This window comes from Ovis canadensis, chromosome 11 (assembly GCF_042477335.2).
Source record: "Ovis canadensis isolate MfBH-ARS-UI-01 breed Bighorn chromosome 11, ARS-UI_OviCan_v2, whole genome shotgun sequence".
Taxonomy (NCBI): domain Eukaryota; kingdom Metazoa; phylum Chordata; class Mammalia; order Artiodactyla; family Bovidae; genus Ovis; species Ovis canadensis.
The window spans coordinates 41,509,077-41,526,202 of record NC_091255.1 but is presented as its reverse complement, the minus strand read 5'-3'; the positions used below and the strand labels follow the sequence as shown (position 1 = coordinate 41,526,202).

At 42.4% G+C, this 17,126-nt stretch overlaps 1 protein-coding gene across 4 annotated transcripts in view; it reads right to left on the bottom strand.

The window, feature by feature from the left end:
* Window positions 1–16,911, bottom strand: part of LOC138447536 (zinc finger protein 624) — a 29,943-nt gene extending 13,032 nt beyond the window's left edge. The window contains exons 1-8 of one of the 4 annotated variants that reach the window (XR_011259879.1): window positions 16,695–16,911; window positions 16,205–16,415; window positions 14,954–15,042; window positions 11,294–11,408; window positions 10,169–10,261; window positions 4,451–5,706; window positions 3,662–3,761; window positions 1,351–3,578 (exon numbers count right to left, since the gene is read on the bottom strand). Coding sequence is in view for 2 of the 4 variants with exons in the window: in XM_069603595.1 (XP_069459696.1) it covers window positions 4,475–5,706; window positions 10,169–10,261; window positions 11,294–11,408; window positions 14,954–15,042; window positions 16,205–16,241 (1,566 nt within the window). In the remaining 2 variants the exon portion in view is untranslated. Of the gene's footprint in view, window positions 5,707–10,168; window positions 10,262–11,293; window positions 11,409–14,953; window positions 15,043–16,204; window positions 16,416–16,694 lie in introns of those variants that run through there. The other 3 variants (XM_069603595.1, XR_011259878.1, XM_069603593.1) reach the window with 3 other exon arrangements.
* Window positions 16,912–17,126: the final 215 nt, after the last annotated feature.

Below are 17,126 nucleotides of genomic sequence, written 5' to 3'. Positions count from 1 at the left end.
AGCTTCCCTCAATGATGTGAGACTGTTAACTCTAATACCACCTCCGCCCCCCCCCCCACCCCTTTTTTCCCCAACAGTTTCTGGCATCTTAGCTCCACGACCAGGGCTTGAACCCTGGGCCCACGGTAGTTAATCTTGGAGTCCTTCTGGTGACTGTTTTTCATGAAACGGAAATAAGATTGCAAAGCCTTATTATAATTTGTATTATTTGCCTTAATTACAAAATGTATTCAAGTGCATTATTTGAAGTATAACATACAGCAAAAAGGACAGAAATCATACTTCCACTGCTTAGTGATTTATTACCAAGTGATGAAATTAAAAGGCTTACTCCTTGGAAGGCAAGTTATGACCAACCTAGATAGCATATTGAAAAGCAGAGACATTACCTTGCCAACAAAGGTCCGTCTAGTCAAGGCTATGGTTTTTCCTGTGGTCATGTATGGATGTGAGAGTTGGACTGTGAAGAAAGCTGAGCACCGAAGAACTGATGCTTTTGAACTGTGGTGTTGGAGAAGACTCTTGAGAGACTTCTTGGACTGCAAGGAGATCCAACCAGTCCATTCTAAAGGAGATCAGTCCTGGGTGTTCTTTGGAAGAAATGATGCTAAAGCTGAAACTCCAGTACTTTGGCCAACTCATGCGAAGAGTTGACTCATTGGAAAAGACTCTGATGCTGGGAGGGATTGGGGGCAGGAGGAGAAGGGGACGACAGAGGATGAGATGGCTGGATGGCATTACCAACTCAATGGATGTGAGTTTGAGTGAACTCTGGGAGTTGGTGATGGATAGAGAGGCCTGGCATGCTGCAATTCATGGGGTCTCAAAGAGTCGGACACGACTGAGCGACTGAACATATCTTTGTAACTACAACACAGTGTAAGAAAATAGAATAAAACTAGCAACTCAGAGGCTTCTCTCCTCAACCTCCATAAACACTACCCATTCTGTCCTGCCAAAGCTAAGGATCATCTAGTTTCCAACCCTACAGATTAGTATCCTGTGTGTTATAAATGTGTGCATTTAGTATGTATGGATTATTCTGTGTCTGGCCCAACAATGTATTTGGCTTAGTTTTAGTTGTACTTTTTACATGAAGTCCTTCCCTCCCTGGTCTCCCCATCACTCTGAAGTGAGGGATATACTTGGCCTGAGCACGACTTGGTAGGAATAATCTTCCTCGGCTCTTTCACCTTCTCTAGGATAGAGGTTATTAAGCCTAGGTGAACAATTAGAAGTGCAATTGGTTTCCTGAATGATGTGGAGATATTTTACAGCTGGTCTTTACCTCTCAAAACATGCTTAAGTGAGAATTTAAAAGCATTTTACAAAAGTTTCTGACAACAAATATACAAACAATATCTTTATTGACAGTGGGCCAATAAGAACAATCAAATTTAGTTTACAGATTATCAAAAACATTTGAAAAGCAGGACACTAAAACTTCCAAGATTCCTGTGGAAGTACAAACACGCAGTCAGATTAAACTCTTAAACATAAAAGGAACAAATACTGATATGAAAAGGGCCAGAGCTCTTAGTAAAACTATCTTAGAGTAAGTCCCTTGATGCTAAACTGCAGTTAGCAGACATACGGGACACCTCCTGGTTATGTGATACTTACAAGGAAAAAAGACAGATTCCACAAGATCTCCAGGAGGCTGTGTGGGATGGAGAAAGAGCAGAGAGCTGTGAAGCCCTTCTCTACCGTGTGCTAGGAGCAGGGTGGTTACCTCCAGATCAATAAACAAAGGGTATGGAAAACACACTAAGTAACTTCTGATTGATGCTCAGCCACTTGTTAATAGACAGAATGATTGTGTCCCCACCCCCACCCCCCAATTCACGATGAAACCTAATCCCCAAAGTGCTGGTATCTGGAAGCGGGACCTTTAGGAGGTGATGAGGTCATAAGGGCAGTCCTCACAAACAGAACTCATGAAACATGGACTCACAAACATGCCCTCATGAAGGAGGCCCCAGAGAGCTCCCCAGCCCTTCCACCATGGAAGGACACAGCAAACAGATGGCCATCTGTGGACCAGGAAGGGGCCTCATCAGACATCCCACCAGGGTCCTGACCCTGGCCTTTCCAGTCTCCAGAACTGTGAGACAGTTGTTTATAAACAAATCACTTAGTGACATTTCGTTACAGCAGACTAAACTGACTCACCACTTCATTAAAATGTTGTCAATCCTTCCTTGAATAGCACAGGTTTGAACTTCACAGGTCCACTTACATGCGTGCTTTTAATAAATACAACCTGCCCTGTGTTTTGTTTTGCATCAGCAGATTCAACCAACCGTGGATGAAAATTTCCACGGTTGGTTGAATCTGAGAATGCAAAAGCCTCAGAAACAGATGGCCAACTGTACTACATCATTTTCTGTAAGGAACTTGAGCATCCATGGATTTTAGCTTATGTGGGGGCTCCTGGAAACTCATGAGAGAAAAGAATAATTGTGTGCCAGTTTCTCTACCTGCAGTCTTATCCTCACAACAGCCTTGAGAGAGGGATGACCTGTTTCCATTTTACAGATAAGGCTGGGGCTCAGAAAGAAGTAGCTTTTTAAAGTCACATAATTAATTGCCAAGTGGAGGTGACAGAATTCAAGCCCACTAATCTTGTGTTAGCCAAGTATTGGCCGCCAAATGATGAATGAACTTCTCACTCAAACACCTGGAATGTTGAGAAACAGCAAGTGTTTTAGGCTTTCTGGGACATGAAATCTCTGCCTTAACTACTTAACTCCACTATTTTAGAACAAAAACAGCTATACATGACATGTAAATAATGAGCGAGGCCCAGTTCCAATTAAACACTATTTACAGAACAAGGTGGTGGGTCCAGGCCAGTTTGTCAATTCCTGCTTCAGGTTGTTAATCCGAGTATCAAGTGATGAGGGCTGAGCTCCTTTTTATTTTGTCCTATGTCAGCCATTCTCCTAGAGTTCCAGCTCTTTTTTTAAAAATTCTTTTCAAAGCCTCTCCTTAGTCCTTTACACTCTATTTCCTATTGTTTTGGTTTCCATTATTGCTGGGTTTAGACCTGACCTTGATCTCTATTACCCCACTTTAAACTCTTCCTCTCCTTTTCCTCAACGATAGAACTAAGGTATACGGAGGGAACAATGAGGACTGTAAGGAGTAATGGGGATAATGTGGAGGGGAAAAGCGTGCGCTGGCTGTTGAGTGTTCATCAAGGACAGAATTTAGGAGAAGAGAGAGGAAATCTGCAAATGTTTCCTCTTTCTTTTCTATAGTCTTTTCAGAGTCTCTGTTAGTCTCTGTAACAATAAATAAAAAGTCTGTAACAAGACATTTGTGTGGTGTCCTGCTAAATATTTATTTGAACTCTTGCTTTTGTATTTCCATCCCACTACTAGGTCTTTGGTCACCCATGTAACTTATGTCAAGATCAGGGTGGCTCTGTGCCTTTTCTACCTTCTCCAGGGCTCTGGGATACGACAAAGACCAATACACAGAAGAACGACGACAAAAAATGTGCATCGTGTGAGGTCTGAGGATACATTTCTTGTGCCTCGGAGCTGCTCCAGGTCGTCTTCTTGCCTGGGACTCTAAATGGAACAGCACACTGAATCAGTCAACTTTCTAGACTCTCCATATCCCAGGGGCTTTTTCTCAAAGTGACAAAACTTACTTTACAAACAGCAGAATGAGGTAAAGGAGTGAAATCTCCCTAATTCTGTAGTACAGAAAACCAAGGATTCATTCAATGTCAAAGATAAGGAAAGAGGGACCTGAAACAAAACTACAGTTAAGGTTCCAACTCTTTATCTCAAGGTCACTTCCAAGGAAGTGTGAAGTGAGGATGTATCCAGCAGAGGGGTAATAACTATCTAAGCGTCAGCCTAATCCATGTGGGCATAACTCAAACCCCATTGTTCATCAACTGAGACAGCAGCCTTTGGGACTGGGAGGGAAGCCAGAGTGTATTTCAACTCTAATCTTTAAATTTTTATAGTTAATGTAAAAGAAACAACATTCTCCAGATAGCTGGGTGTCCACTTTGGATTTGAAAATAAACAGCTCTGTGTCTTCCTGATAATTGAGGATATGAACCCTCAGCCTCACCTACAAGGACATTCTTACACAGTGAGAGGCAGTAACAAGCTTTGGTGTGACAAAGAGGGGGAATTGGACTTCACAATGACTGTATTGCTACCCACTCCCAAGGACTTTCTGAATTTCTACAAAAGAGCATTATGGGTAGTGGGATGGTGGTTTAGGGATCAACCTTTGAGATTTCTGGCTGGAAGCATTCAGAATCATCAAATCAATGGATAGAAGAAACATTCTGTTTATGGCTCAAAACTATTGTGTTATGTGAGTAGAATTAGATGCACACAGAACTGTTTCTCAGGCAGCATTTTTTGGGTCTTCCTCCTAAACCACTCAGGTATTTAACACAGCGATAACACCAACTTACATTCCTTAGCACTCAAGTCATTTTTCAGGGCTGCTCTTCCATGTGAATCCTTTGATGTCTGATGAGGGATGAACTGCACTTAAAGCTCTTCCCACACTCATTACATCTGTAGGGTTTCTCACCAGTATGAGTTCTCTGGTGTTGAATAAGGGCTGACGAATGAATGAAGGCTTTGCTACACTCGTTACATTTGTATGGTTTCTTGCCAATATGAATTCTTTGATGTTTAGCGAAATTGGAGCTCCGGCTGAAGGTTTTCCCACACTCATGACACTCGTAGGGTTTCTCTCCTGTGTGAATCCTTTGATGCTGGACAAGATGTGTGCTCTGACTGAAAGTCTTCCCACATTCACTGCACTCATAGGGTTTCTCTCCGGTGTGAACCCTCTGATGTTTGGTAAGCGACGAGCAGTGGCTAAAGGCTTTCCCACACTCCTGGCATTTGTAAGGTTTCTCTCCGGTGTGAGTTCTTTGATGTTTAATGAGTGCTGAGGAATGAATGAAGGCTTTATCACACTCATTACATTCATAGGGCTTCACCCCCGTGTGGATCAGCTGGTGCTGCACAAGGTGGGTGCTTCGATTAAAGCCTTTCCCACACTCACCACACTCATATGGTCTTTCTCCAATGTGAATCCTCTGATGAATGGCAAGGGATGCGCTTTCGGTGAAGGCTTTTTTGCACTCACTGCACTCGAAGAGAATTCTTGTGTGCGTTCTCTGATGTTTGGTTAAATTAGCCCTGTGGCTGAAAGATTTCCCACAGTCTGCACAGCTGTAGGGCTTCTCCCCCGTATGGACCCTCTGGTGTCGAATGAGCACTGAGTGGTAAGTGAAGAGTTCACCACAGTCATTGCATTTATGAGGTTTCTTTTCCTTATAGGTCCTCTGCTTTTTCATTAAGGTAGATTTCTGTTTCAGTCTTTTTTCGAGGGTGTGGAAAGCATAGTGTCCTTTGGGAATTCTGTCTTGAGTGAGAAGGACTGACTTCTGGCCTAGGGTTTTCCAGTAAACGTCGTGCTCAGGGGCTCTCTCTTCTGGGAGTGAATTCATGTGGGTGAACATTCCTCTCCAGTGTCTCTCCTGACTTCCCTGCTGATTCTCCAACCAGTCTTTACAGTCAAGAGTTGTTTCTGTGCTGGAGATACAGACACTGTCCCTTGTCAGCCTGTCTATGATTGCAACTTGGCATGATTCTTCTTTGCAAAAATCTTGCACTGAAGTTGAATCCTTGCTTCTGGGACTAGTCTCTGAGTCTGAAAGAAATTGGAAATGTAAATTTCTTTTGTCTTCTGAGTTTGACAAAATGGTAGTTCTGTAATGGGTCAGAGTTAATGAAGGTGAAAAGCATGGCTTCAATGAGGAAGTGGATTTGACTCTTGGAAGATGATTTGCAAAGAGAAGAAAATGGAGGGGAACGAATGTACAGAGCTATGCAGATAAATCCATACACAATCTGACCCAGGAGGCAGAATAAGGCAAAAGATGACCAAAAAGACAAGAAGAGGGATGGAGAGGAAGTGCTATATTGCTGGCTGAGCAGGAAATTAGTATCCCAGATCAGGACAGGGGAGGAACAACCTCTAACAGAACATCAAGTGCTGTCTATCAGATATAGCCAGGCAGTCACCACTTTGGTGCAGGCACAGCGATGACTTCTAAGTTTCCAGTCACCCAGCCTTACTCAATCCTACTATGCACTCCATTTTCAGTTTAAAATCTCTCCTAAGAATGCATTTATAATGTCCCTATTCAAAAATCTATGACCTCCCTAAGATATAATGGCAAATATAAAAGACTCTGATGATGGGAGGGATTGGGGGCAGGAGAAGGGGATGACCGAGGATGAGATGGCTGGATGGCATCACTGACTCGATGGACATGAGTCTGAGTGAACTCCAGGAGTTGGTGATGGACAGGGAGGCCTGGCGTGCTGCAATTCACGAGGTCGCAAAGAGTTGGACATGACTGAGTGACTGAACTGAACTGAACTGATACCTGCACAAGGCTAAACATTACAACACTAATTGAGGTAGCAAAACTGGTAACATCTCAAATATTCTACTATAGAGAACTGATTCAATCATGGTGTATATACACAATGGAGTATGTGGAACTTAAAAAAATAGTACATTGATCACTACCTAATTGCTAGGAGGTGATCTTCAGGATACATTAAATAGACTTAAAAAACCCCAGCTCAGGATGGGGAACACATGTACATTCATGGCGGAGTCAAGTCAATGTATGGCAAAACCAATACAATATTTAAAGTGAAATAAACAAAACAAAACAAAACAAAAAATTCCAGCAAACTGGAAAGGAGTGTGTTTGGTTTGCTACTTTGAGAGATAGAGATATTATCGACATATTTGGTTACATTTTCCAAAATCAAGGACAGATACATGAAATACTAGAAAATAAGATTACTAACAGAGAGAGCACCAGAATACAAGAGAGCAGGGACAGTAGCCAACCTCTCTGAATATTATCTACTATATATCTATTAGAATTTTTATGTTCAATATGAAATTATAAAGCCAAAATAATGTATAAAGACTATAGTTCCAAAGAATAAATAAATAGTTCAGTGAAATCCATTTGACCAGATAAATTCTTGGTTGCCTAAAAAAAGGTGTGGTAGAAGAAGTCTGACAGCTTGATAGGTGGACTTCCCAGGTGGCTCAGTGGTGAAGAATCTGTCTGAAATGAAGGAGACACGGGTTCAATCCCTGGGTTGGGAAGATCTCCTGGAGGAGTAAATGGCAACCCACTCCAGTATTCTTGCCTGGGAAAGCCCATGGACAGAGAAGTCTGGTGGGTTAATGGGGTGGCAAAAGAGATATGATTTAGCAACTAAACAACAACAAACAACAAAAAATGAAACAGAAGAGCAATTCAGAACCAAAATCAAGTATATAAAGGAATTAAGGACAATACAAAGGTGGAATTTCAGTCAGTGAACTAAAGATAATTGGTTTTTAAAGGAAATGGTCCTGTGACTCATTAAACATTTGAAGACAAGTTAGACCTGTCCCTCATTCCACACAGCCAGATGAACTTTGTTCATTTATTTACTCGTCTATCCATTTATTCAATGATTATCTATTGGATATGCTAGGCTCTGGGGAAAAACAAACAGTCCCTATGTACACAAGGGGAGAAAAAAATTTAGTCTGACATCCATGAATACATATAAAAAATGCACCTTAGTAAAAAATAAAAGGCAAATGATGCTGTGAAAGATTATAAGGGGAATCCAGGGGCATGGGGGGTGGGGGTCCTCCCTGAGAAGGTAAATCACTGAGCTGAAATCCAAGTGGGGCTGGGGTCCGGGTGAGTGTTCCAGGTAACAGGTACAGAGGAAGAGGTGAGCCTTCCAGGTAGAGGAAATGATATGTATAGAAGCCCCAAGGTGAGAGGCAGCGCTTAGGAAGAGCACAGCAGTTGACAGCATGGACTCTGAAATCAGAACGCATGAATTTAAAACCAGCTTTGTCACTTCCAGCCATGTGACCTGGCCCAAGTTATTTAACTTTCTACTTTAGCTTCCTTATCTGTAAGATGGGGCAAAAACAGTACCTGCTTCATGAAGAATAAAAACAACACCTACCTCAAGGAGCATTAAATGAGGATATTTATAAAACACTGAGGACCCTAATATAGCATAGGTGCTACATAAGTTGTTTGTAAAATATAAATTGATATAAGGCTAGTATGGGCAGTGATTTCAAAGTGTGGTCTGTGGACCTCTGGGAGTCTCTAGGTTCAAAACTGTTTTCAAAATAATACTTAGATCTTATTGGCCTTTTTCACTGTCTTGAAATTTGCATTTATGTTGCAAAGTAATGGTGGTGAAACTGCCCACAACTTAGGCACAAATCAGGACAAAACACCAGATGTACCAGTAGCTGTTACATTTTCCCCTGCTGTGTACTCTCAGTTAAGGGGAGGGGGGAGCCAGTTTCACCTAAAAATGTCTATGGAAACAACATTAACTTAATAAATTAATTTTAATCTATTAAACTTTGACTACATGCCTTTTAACATTCTAGATGATGAAATAGGAAATATTTATAATGCAAGTCCACGTATATAAAAATATGGTGCTTGAGGAAAACCATCCATTGTGGAATCAGTCATTTTTTCCTTTTTAAATAGACTAGCACTTTTACTTGAAAGAATGACTGACAAACTATGTTATCTATGTTGGGTATCTGGCAGATATTCTCTCAAAACTGAAAAAAAGATGAGCCTACCATTTCAAAGAAAACAACTGGCAGTATTTGAAAAAATGTGAGCTTTTAGGCAGAAATTAGAATTTTGGAAAACTTTTACCTCCCACTGAGAGCTTCATAGTTTCCTAATACTTAAAGGCTTTTCTGATAAGATCAGTGGTGATACTGAAAATTGTGCTTTTAACATATTCCATAATGTGTCAATATTTGGAAGATCTGCCTAACTCAGTAAACAAAATTTTCCAAAAGATCAATAGATTTTAAGAGTATGAAAAGTTCATGGATATGGTTTCAGATGCACCTTGCACCTAACCCTTTAGGAAACTACTACTTGCCCCACTTTGGTGTATAATCAGGAGAAAAGCCAAAATTATCTCAAAAGGCTATAAAATACTCCTACTTCTTCCAACTAAATATTGGCATGAGGCAATATTCTTCATACAGGCCAACCAAAACAATGCATCACATCAAGCTGCATTCAGAAGCAGATGTAATTATAAAGCTGTCCTCTATTAGCCATATACAAAAAGACCTGCAAAAATGTAAAACAATGCCATTCTTTTCAATAAATTTTTGTTGTAGAGAAATAACTTTTATTTAAATTGTGTTATTTGCATTAACATGTAATGGGTTTATAATTGTTATTTCTAAATTTATCATACAATAGTTTAAAATCTTTCTCACTTTTAATTTCTAATATGGTAACTACTGGTAGATATAACCCACATAAACAAAAGCATGCTAAGATTCTCAACAATTTTGGGAGTTAAATAGGTTCAATGACGCTAAAACCATTAAGAGTTGCTAAGATAAGGTACAAAATCAGAGGGAAAGTAGGTATGAAGCAGGGCTGGATATTATGAGTAAGGGTCAGATTTTATAAGTGTCTATAGGCCTCTAGGATTTTGGCGGTCATCCTAAGAGCAACGGGAAGCCACGGACAAGCCCTAAGCAAAAGGGTGACGCCATCAGACTTGCATTTTGAAAATATCACTCACTGCCACATAAAGAATGGAGTTTATAGGGGTAAGGGTGGAGTCAGGGAGATGACCTCAGATGAAAGGGAGACAGAGAGATGTTAATGATGAGGAAATACTTAGAAGTGATCAGATAAACACAAGGATGAACTGGATAAAGGCAAAGGGGTTATGTAAAGATTGTTCAGATTTCTGACATGTACAATTTGATAAGCAGCAAGTGCCTTAATACAATTATTGGAAGAGGATCCTGTTAGGGGGATGAAGAATTTGGGCACATACCAGGCATTCAGTTTTCGACATGTTGTACTGTAGCATCTCTGACATAAACAAGTAGAGATAGCATGCGGGATCTTAGTATCTTGACTAGTGATTGGACCCATGGCTCCTGCATTGTAAGCAAGGAGTCTTAACTACTGGACCACCAGATGCTAAAGAAGTCCTGACTTCTTTAGCATCCCATGGGATTGTTCTTTCTGGAGATCCCCATCTATCTGACTCACCTGAGCAGCTGCTTTTGGGGGCTTTTCTCTCAAGCAGCAGTGGTTCTTTTCCATTCTCCAAACTGTGGTTCTCAGGTTTGGAAACTGGAAGCCCTGCTCATTAGAAAAATTTAAAAAAAAAAAAAAAAAAGGAACTTAGCTCTTGGTGATGGGTATAAAGCTGTGTCCCAGAGCACAGTCCCAACCCCTGGATCCACAAAGACAAGACACCATAGGAAGTTCTGGAATAAGGGAGGTGGAAGCCTATAAATGAAGCTTAAAACATGCGCAGCAAGAGTCTGGGCACAGTAAGGAGTCACACACATTTGAGAAGACAAACATTTAGCCTGTAAAAAATGGAAAGAAAAAAAAAAAAGATTTTCTCACTTGTTTATTACGGGAGTTCCAGAGAGACACTGCTCATCAATCCTCAGCTCAGGGAAAGAGCTGGGTGAAGTGGGACCCCTGCAGCAGCACCATGAGCCTGGGGGTCTATGACTAGTTGTTTCTGATGTTTTCCTTTCTTTTTTCTTCAGTTACTAGAACCCACTTTCTTACTGAATTTATTACATGAGATTTGGGAGGAGCTAAGATAGTTCCTTCCACTACTCATACAAACACATACATGTACATGCATGTGTGTGCATGCACACACTTGCACACAAACACACCACACAGAGGTGGACACAGGATCCAAACTGGCCAGAGTGTTCTCTATTTCCCTGGCTTGAGTAACTGTCTCATGATGGACACATGAGCTTATCTGCTGAAACTCCCAGGACAGAAGCCCTCTTTCTTTCCTCAGCTCTGTAACTGGAAGGACGTAACACTAGAGGGGCTAAAGGCCATCTCTGCCCACAGGGAGATTCGGGAAAACCTATGGCATGTCATTAAAAAATAAGCAGGTAAAAGAGACTCCTGACACCGTACCTGATTCCCTTCCAAGCTAGTGTGAATTCAGTTTTTGTCACCTGAATCCAAAGACTCAAGCCTAGACCTTTCACCAAGACCCTAGAGCATATACAGATTCTCTCTGGGCCCAAAGGGACCAATACTTTTTCTGGCTTTGTTAAGCTACTTCACTGTCAATAAAACAATGAGGTCCCCATAAGCAGGTCAGGAGTCACAACGAGAGTCTGTCCTTACAGAGTGAGACCAGGTTCCTGTAGTTCTCCAGCATCACGTCCCTCTGGGCGGGATCCAGCCTCCCCCACTCCTCTGGGGTAAAGTCCATGGCCACATCCTTGAAGGTCACTGATGCCTAAGACACAAAACATACTTCTGTTTACCATCCGTCTCTTCGCAGTCTCCCTATCACCTCTCAGTTTCTGCTGGTCCTGGAGTAAGTGTGTAGATGTATTCAACAGGGGGAATGACTGCAGTAAGAGACAACCATTCTCATGTGTCCTGGACTTTCCATATAAAGTCGCTGGGTAACAATTACGTGCCAGGCACACTGTCCAAGACCCAACATGGGAGTCAAAAGGAGACCATGGTTTCTGCACTAAGAGACTATCATTTTTTCTGGGGAATAAAGAATTAAAACAGGAACCAATGAATCAACAAAACAGTTTGGCAAAGTAAATGAAATATAGGCAGAGACAAAAAGCACATCTGTATAATTCTCCTTGGGAGTCCTCAATAAAAAATTTGAAAGATATTTACACAGAACTTGTGACTGGACAAGCTCAGTGAAGCATGGAATCAATTCAAAGCAAGAAGCATTAAACTGGAAAATGACAGCAACAGATTAAGAAAGGGTACAGATATAAAATGTAAATGTTCATATGTAAACACCTTAGGACTGAATTTATCTAACACACAAAATACAAAAACTCATTAGAAAAAGACACATACCAGTACTGAACGTTTCTCTTTAAGTGATAGAGAATGGGAATAATATTCCACATTGTTGAAATAAATATACCAAATGCTATAACTTGATAGAAAACCACTTCTATTTAAATATCCATAAAGCATTTGCAAAAGTAACGAAGTAAATGTTAATAAATTCCAAAAAAGAAATGAAAAAGCAATAACTGATGGTAATTGAAAAAATTAATTACAAAAATATTAAAATTTCAAAATAATGAAACAGAAGGCAAAAATCAATGTCATAAGGCTAAAATTGTACTCAGAAGAAACACTTCCATTTCATTAAAAAAAATTAGTAGAATTAAGTGAACAAAGCATACAAGTCAAATTAGAGACAGAATGAGGGAAAACAGAAGGAATTACAGGATAAAAGCAGAAATTAAGGGGAAGAAAATCAAGAAAAATAAGGGACTGGGAAACATGAGTAAGAGCAGTACGTTATAATACTATAACAACATTAACTTCCTGATTCTGGAAAAAGAAAGTAATAAATGAAGTGAAATGTTAAATCCTGGAGAATCTGAATGGAGTACATATATGAGAAATCTTTCTACCACTTGCTACATAAGTCTCAAATTATTTCAAGTAAAGTTTCCCAAAATGGAACTAACCTTAGAGACTTAAAAAAATATAGGAATCATCCTTAGAAAATATAAAAATCATTAATCAGCTACTAAGTAGACAAGATACTATGAGAAAAAATGACTTTGATCTTCCAATCTCCCTATCTATAGCTAAACTGACAGTGGAAATTAACTTCCAAACCATTAAAAAAAAAAATCAGAAAACCAAACAAACAAAAAAATCAGAAAAACAAAATGCAAACTACTGCACAAAAGGCAGAAAAAATATAGGAGAAAGCACAGTAAACAGAATTACAAAAATCACACAGCAACAAAAATGTGAAACACACAAGTAATTATATTAATATGAATAAATTCACTTCCCTTATAAAAAGGTTTCTTAAAACAGACACATCCTCTTTACAGAGAAAGAGATCCAGACAAAACCCCCAAAGTTGGGGACTGGGTGGGTGGCTGGGGAAATGGAAGGAAACATAGTATACTACATGTCTGAATACAGTAGTTCAAGTCCAATGAAAACATATGGAAAAATATACACCAAACTGTTATCCTCAGTAGGGAGAGGTAGCAAACAATTTGGTGAGGTTAGTACACATAATATACCTTTATATTTACACATGTCTGTGCCTTTCATCTGGTTACTGTGAGGAAAATTTTACAACATTAAAAAAAAAAATCTGATAAGTAAAAGATCCACAGCCCAGGCAAATGCAATACAAAAAGGACACACGGAGAATTTTCAAAATTTCCATAAAAGGTTTAATCCATCCTGAAGCTGTAACAACTCTCGAAACTAGTCTCTTGTTGAAATGTATTAAGTGTTCACCCTTCTTCTGGTGCTTTATACCCTGACTGTCCTCTGGCTGCCATGCCTAGCCACGTTTAGTCCACACGGTTCAGGCAGTCGTAGCTCACCTCTAACCCACGGGTGGGATACAGGTTTACATGTGTGTGCTCAGGTCTATACTCTGATCATCACACTCAGATTTGGTGAATAATGGCCCAAGGAAGGGTATAATACCCATTAGAGTTAACTTTCAGTACTTCTGGAATCTGGAACGACCAGAAAGGAAGATGTTCTTTTCCTCTGATTTTCAACATGGAAAGACGTAAGCCTAAATTTGTTAGGGGTCAGCCTGCACTAGAAGAAAAGACTGAGTGCAAAACACAGAGAAAGGAAAAGGTGGCTGAAATGGAGAAGACAGGTTCTAATGTCACTGTCTGAACTTAATTTTAGTCAGACCTGGATTTTCCCTTATAATTGTCAATAAACTTGCTTAGGCCTGTTTGAATTGAGTTTTCACTAGCTGCAACTTAAAAAGCTTCTTGAGTGATAAAATCTTCAATATTCATTTAAGATATTCAAGAAACCAACGGATGCCACCAAGTACACAAGGATTCTGAGAAATCACTTTGCTAAACGGTAGGAATGTGGTAGGCCCACTTTTCACACTCTGGATTGAAGCAGCCAAGAGAGAGGCTAGTGGAAGAATCTTTGGGTTGTGGTATGACACGCATCAGGGAGAACTCTTTTCTCCTATCCAAGTTTAATAAAAATTAAAAATTTTTGGACACGCAAAGAAAGTTGAAAGACTATTATACCAATCACCCATATATTACAACTATCACTTATATCCAACAATTCTAATACATATATATTTGGCCACACCACAGGGCATGAGGGATCTCAGTTCACTGGCCAGGGATCGAACTCAAGCCTCCTGCAGTGGAAGCAGTCTCAACCACTGGACTGTCAGTGAAGTCCCAAATTAACAATTCTTAATATCAGCCCTTGGGGAAGGGAGAGATTGGAAAGTGAGCTGCAACTTGATAACACTTCACCTCTAAAATACCTGAGCATTCATCATCTTGGAGGGCTGATTAGAATCCTTCTATAGGCTTCCTCTTCCGGTATTTCTTTGAACTATCTGAGCAATTATGTTCATAATTCACTTCAGCACTTAAGGTGCTTTCTTAAATTCCTACTTAACAGTCACATATATGCTGTTTCCCCCTATTGAAACATACATTTTAAGAAGAGTGCACCACACTATCTTTTAAAATCATTTCCAAATACCAGGCACAGAAATTAGCCGCTACATTCAAGAAGGGCAAAGCTCCTTCCATGCCTGCTGAGTGATAAAACTAGATGCACAAGATACTGTGAAGAAGTAGAAAACATTTCTCACCGAATCCACTAGTCACTCGAGCCATCTCTTAGAATCAGAACTCAGCTCTCCAGATGGGCTCTAGCGGGACACAGAAACTCCACTTCAAACAGAAGAGAGTGTGTCCACGATCTGAGAGATAAGGTGAATTTCAATAATCAGCAGAGATTTCCACTCACCTGCGACCTGGCCATGAGGCGCAAAGCTGCCACTTCTCCCTCTTCTGTGCAGTTTTCTTGGGAAAAGGGAGAATCCTGGGGAGGCAGAGCTAAAGGCAAGAAAGCAGTCATGATAGGACCCAAATATATCTCGTGATGCAGATCTGCAAGTTTAAAACTCCTGCCTCTGTACTACTGGTGCTCCTTACAGACACTGCTACTGAAGGGATCCCAATCTGGAAATAACTCAGGAACGCTGCTCTTCGGGGCTTCAATTCATTCAGCTGCTGTTACCCTAACAGATCCTGGAAGACAGCATCCTCTGAGCCTGGAAATTAAAGTCCCCGCTGCACGGACCCCCCCCCACCCCCACCCCAGGCTTGATCTACATTAAATTAATATAGGAAAATTAGGCTCAACAGCTCTGAAAGAAATCACTCTGCAACCTTAGTCCAAAGGTAGACTGCTGGATCCCACCTCCAAATAATTATTATTACTTGAGACTGGGGTAGAACTTAGAAATCCAACAAGCAGGGGTGGGGGAGGAGTGTAGATCTGATGTAGGTCACAGAGAAAACTTCAAGAAAGCCTTGATTTAGCAGAACTGGAAGCCAGTCACTGACTCCTATGCCTCGTGTCTCCTCTGTAAGACAAAGGATCTGCTCTATCGAAATCAAAGAGTTTTTGTGCAAAGTGGAAAAATAGGAGTGGAAAATGCATGCGTGCTCAGTCGTGTCCGACTCTCTGCGATCGCATGGACTGTAGCCCGTCAGGCTCCTCTGCCTATGGGATTTCCCAGACAAGACTGAAGTGGGTTGCCATTTCCTTCCCCAGGGGATCTTCAAGACTCAGGGATCGAGCTTTTCTCTCCTGTGTCTCCTGCATTACCAGGCGGGTTCTTTTACCATTGAGCCAACTGCGAAGATGTGGAAGATACTTTTGTTAACCAAAAAGCTAAACCGTCGGACCCACTGATGAAGCTAGGATGGTATAACCACCCAGGAGAAGAAGAAGGTGTGAGACTAAGTGAGAGGCTATGCCCAAGCCTCAGCAGCAATTAATAACATTTCGCTCACATTTTGAGGGAGGCTTTGGAGGGTCTCCTGTGCACCCAGCTGGAGTGGGAAGAGAGGGGATCCCACAGCAAGCTCTCCACTCTCATTCGAAGAGCCCGTCCGTCCCCAGACAAAGGAGCCAGACAACACTGACTCCCGTTCATCAGGAAGGATTCGGCCCGGCCCCCAGCACAAGTTCAACACCAGCCCCTCTCACCTCTCTTCCCGGGCGTTTCGGCCACATTAGTCTCCATGGCCACCGCCTCCTCCCGGCCGCGAAGGTTCTGCTCTCCCCCCAGAGCAGCCCGCTCGGGGCGGAGGGGCGGGAAGCCCCGAGGCCTCGTGGTCCTCCTTCCCGCCGCCCCTCGGGGGGCTCCTCCAAAAGGTTTCGCTCCGTCCCGAGCCGGCTCGGCCCTCGAAGCTGGCACCTGGAAAGCCGGGACAAGCATCCCTGAGGCTGGGCGCTAGCGCCTCGCGCTGCCGCTCCCGGACCGCGCGGCCGGAGCACCAGCGCCCGGGCCGCCGCCGAGGGGCCGCCGCGCAGACCAAGCCCCCCACCCGCCAGCCCGTCCCGCGCCCCCGGGCCTCGTTCCTGCCCTCGACGCCCCTTCCTCCAGCGCGCACTCCAGCCCTGATCGGTGCAGACAGCTGCCCAAGGGGCACCGCCGAGGCCGAGCGAGAGAAGCGGTACCTGAGCGACAACTCACCTCCCACCACGGCCTCACAAAGGCTACGAACTTCTCGGGCCAGCGGGACCGCGCATGCGCAAGAGCAGGGGGGTTAGGCTGGCGGGCCTCGTTCGGTCCCGGAACTACGCTTCCCAGAAGGCCCCGGGCGCGGCCAGACTCCCGCTCCTTAGCAGGTGGGAGCACGCGTGGCGCGGTTGGGGGAATCCTAGGAGCCGCGGGCTGCCTCCGTCTCGCGAGAGTAGCGGGCGCTTAGCTCATGCGGGATCCCGCGGACACGCAAAAGAGCAAACGGCAGAACCGAGATATTGCAAGTCCCGCGCTCTGTCTCCAGGGGGCGCTGCTGAGGCGTCCCACTTAAGACACTCCAATGTAAGATGTTCAGAGTACTTGGCTTTCCCCACATTCGTCTCCTTTCTCCCAAACTCATCCTTTGCCGTCAAACAGTGTGAA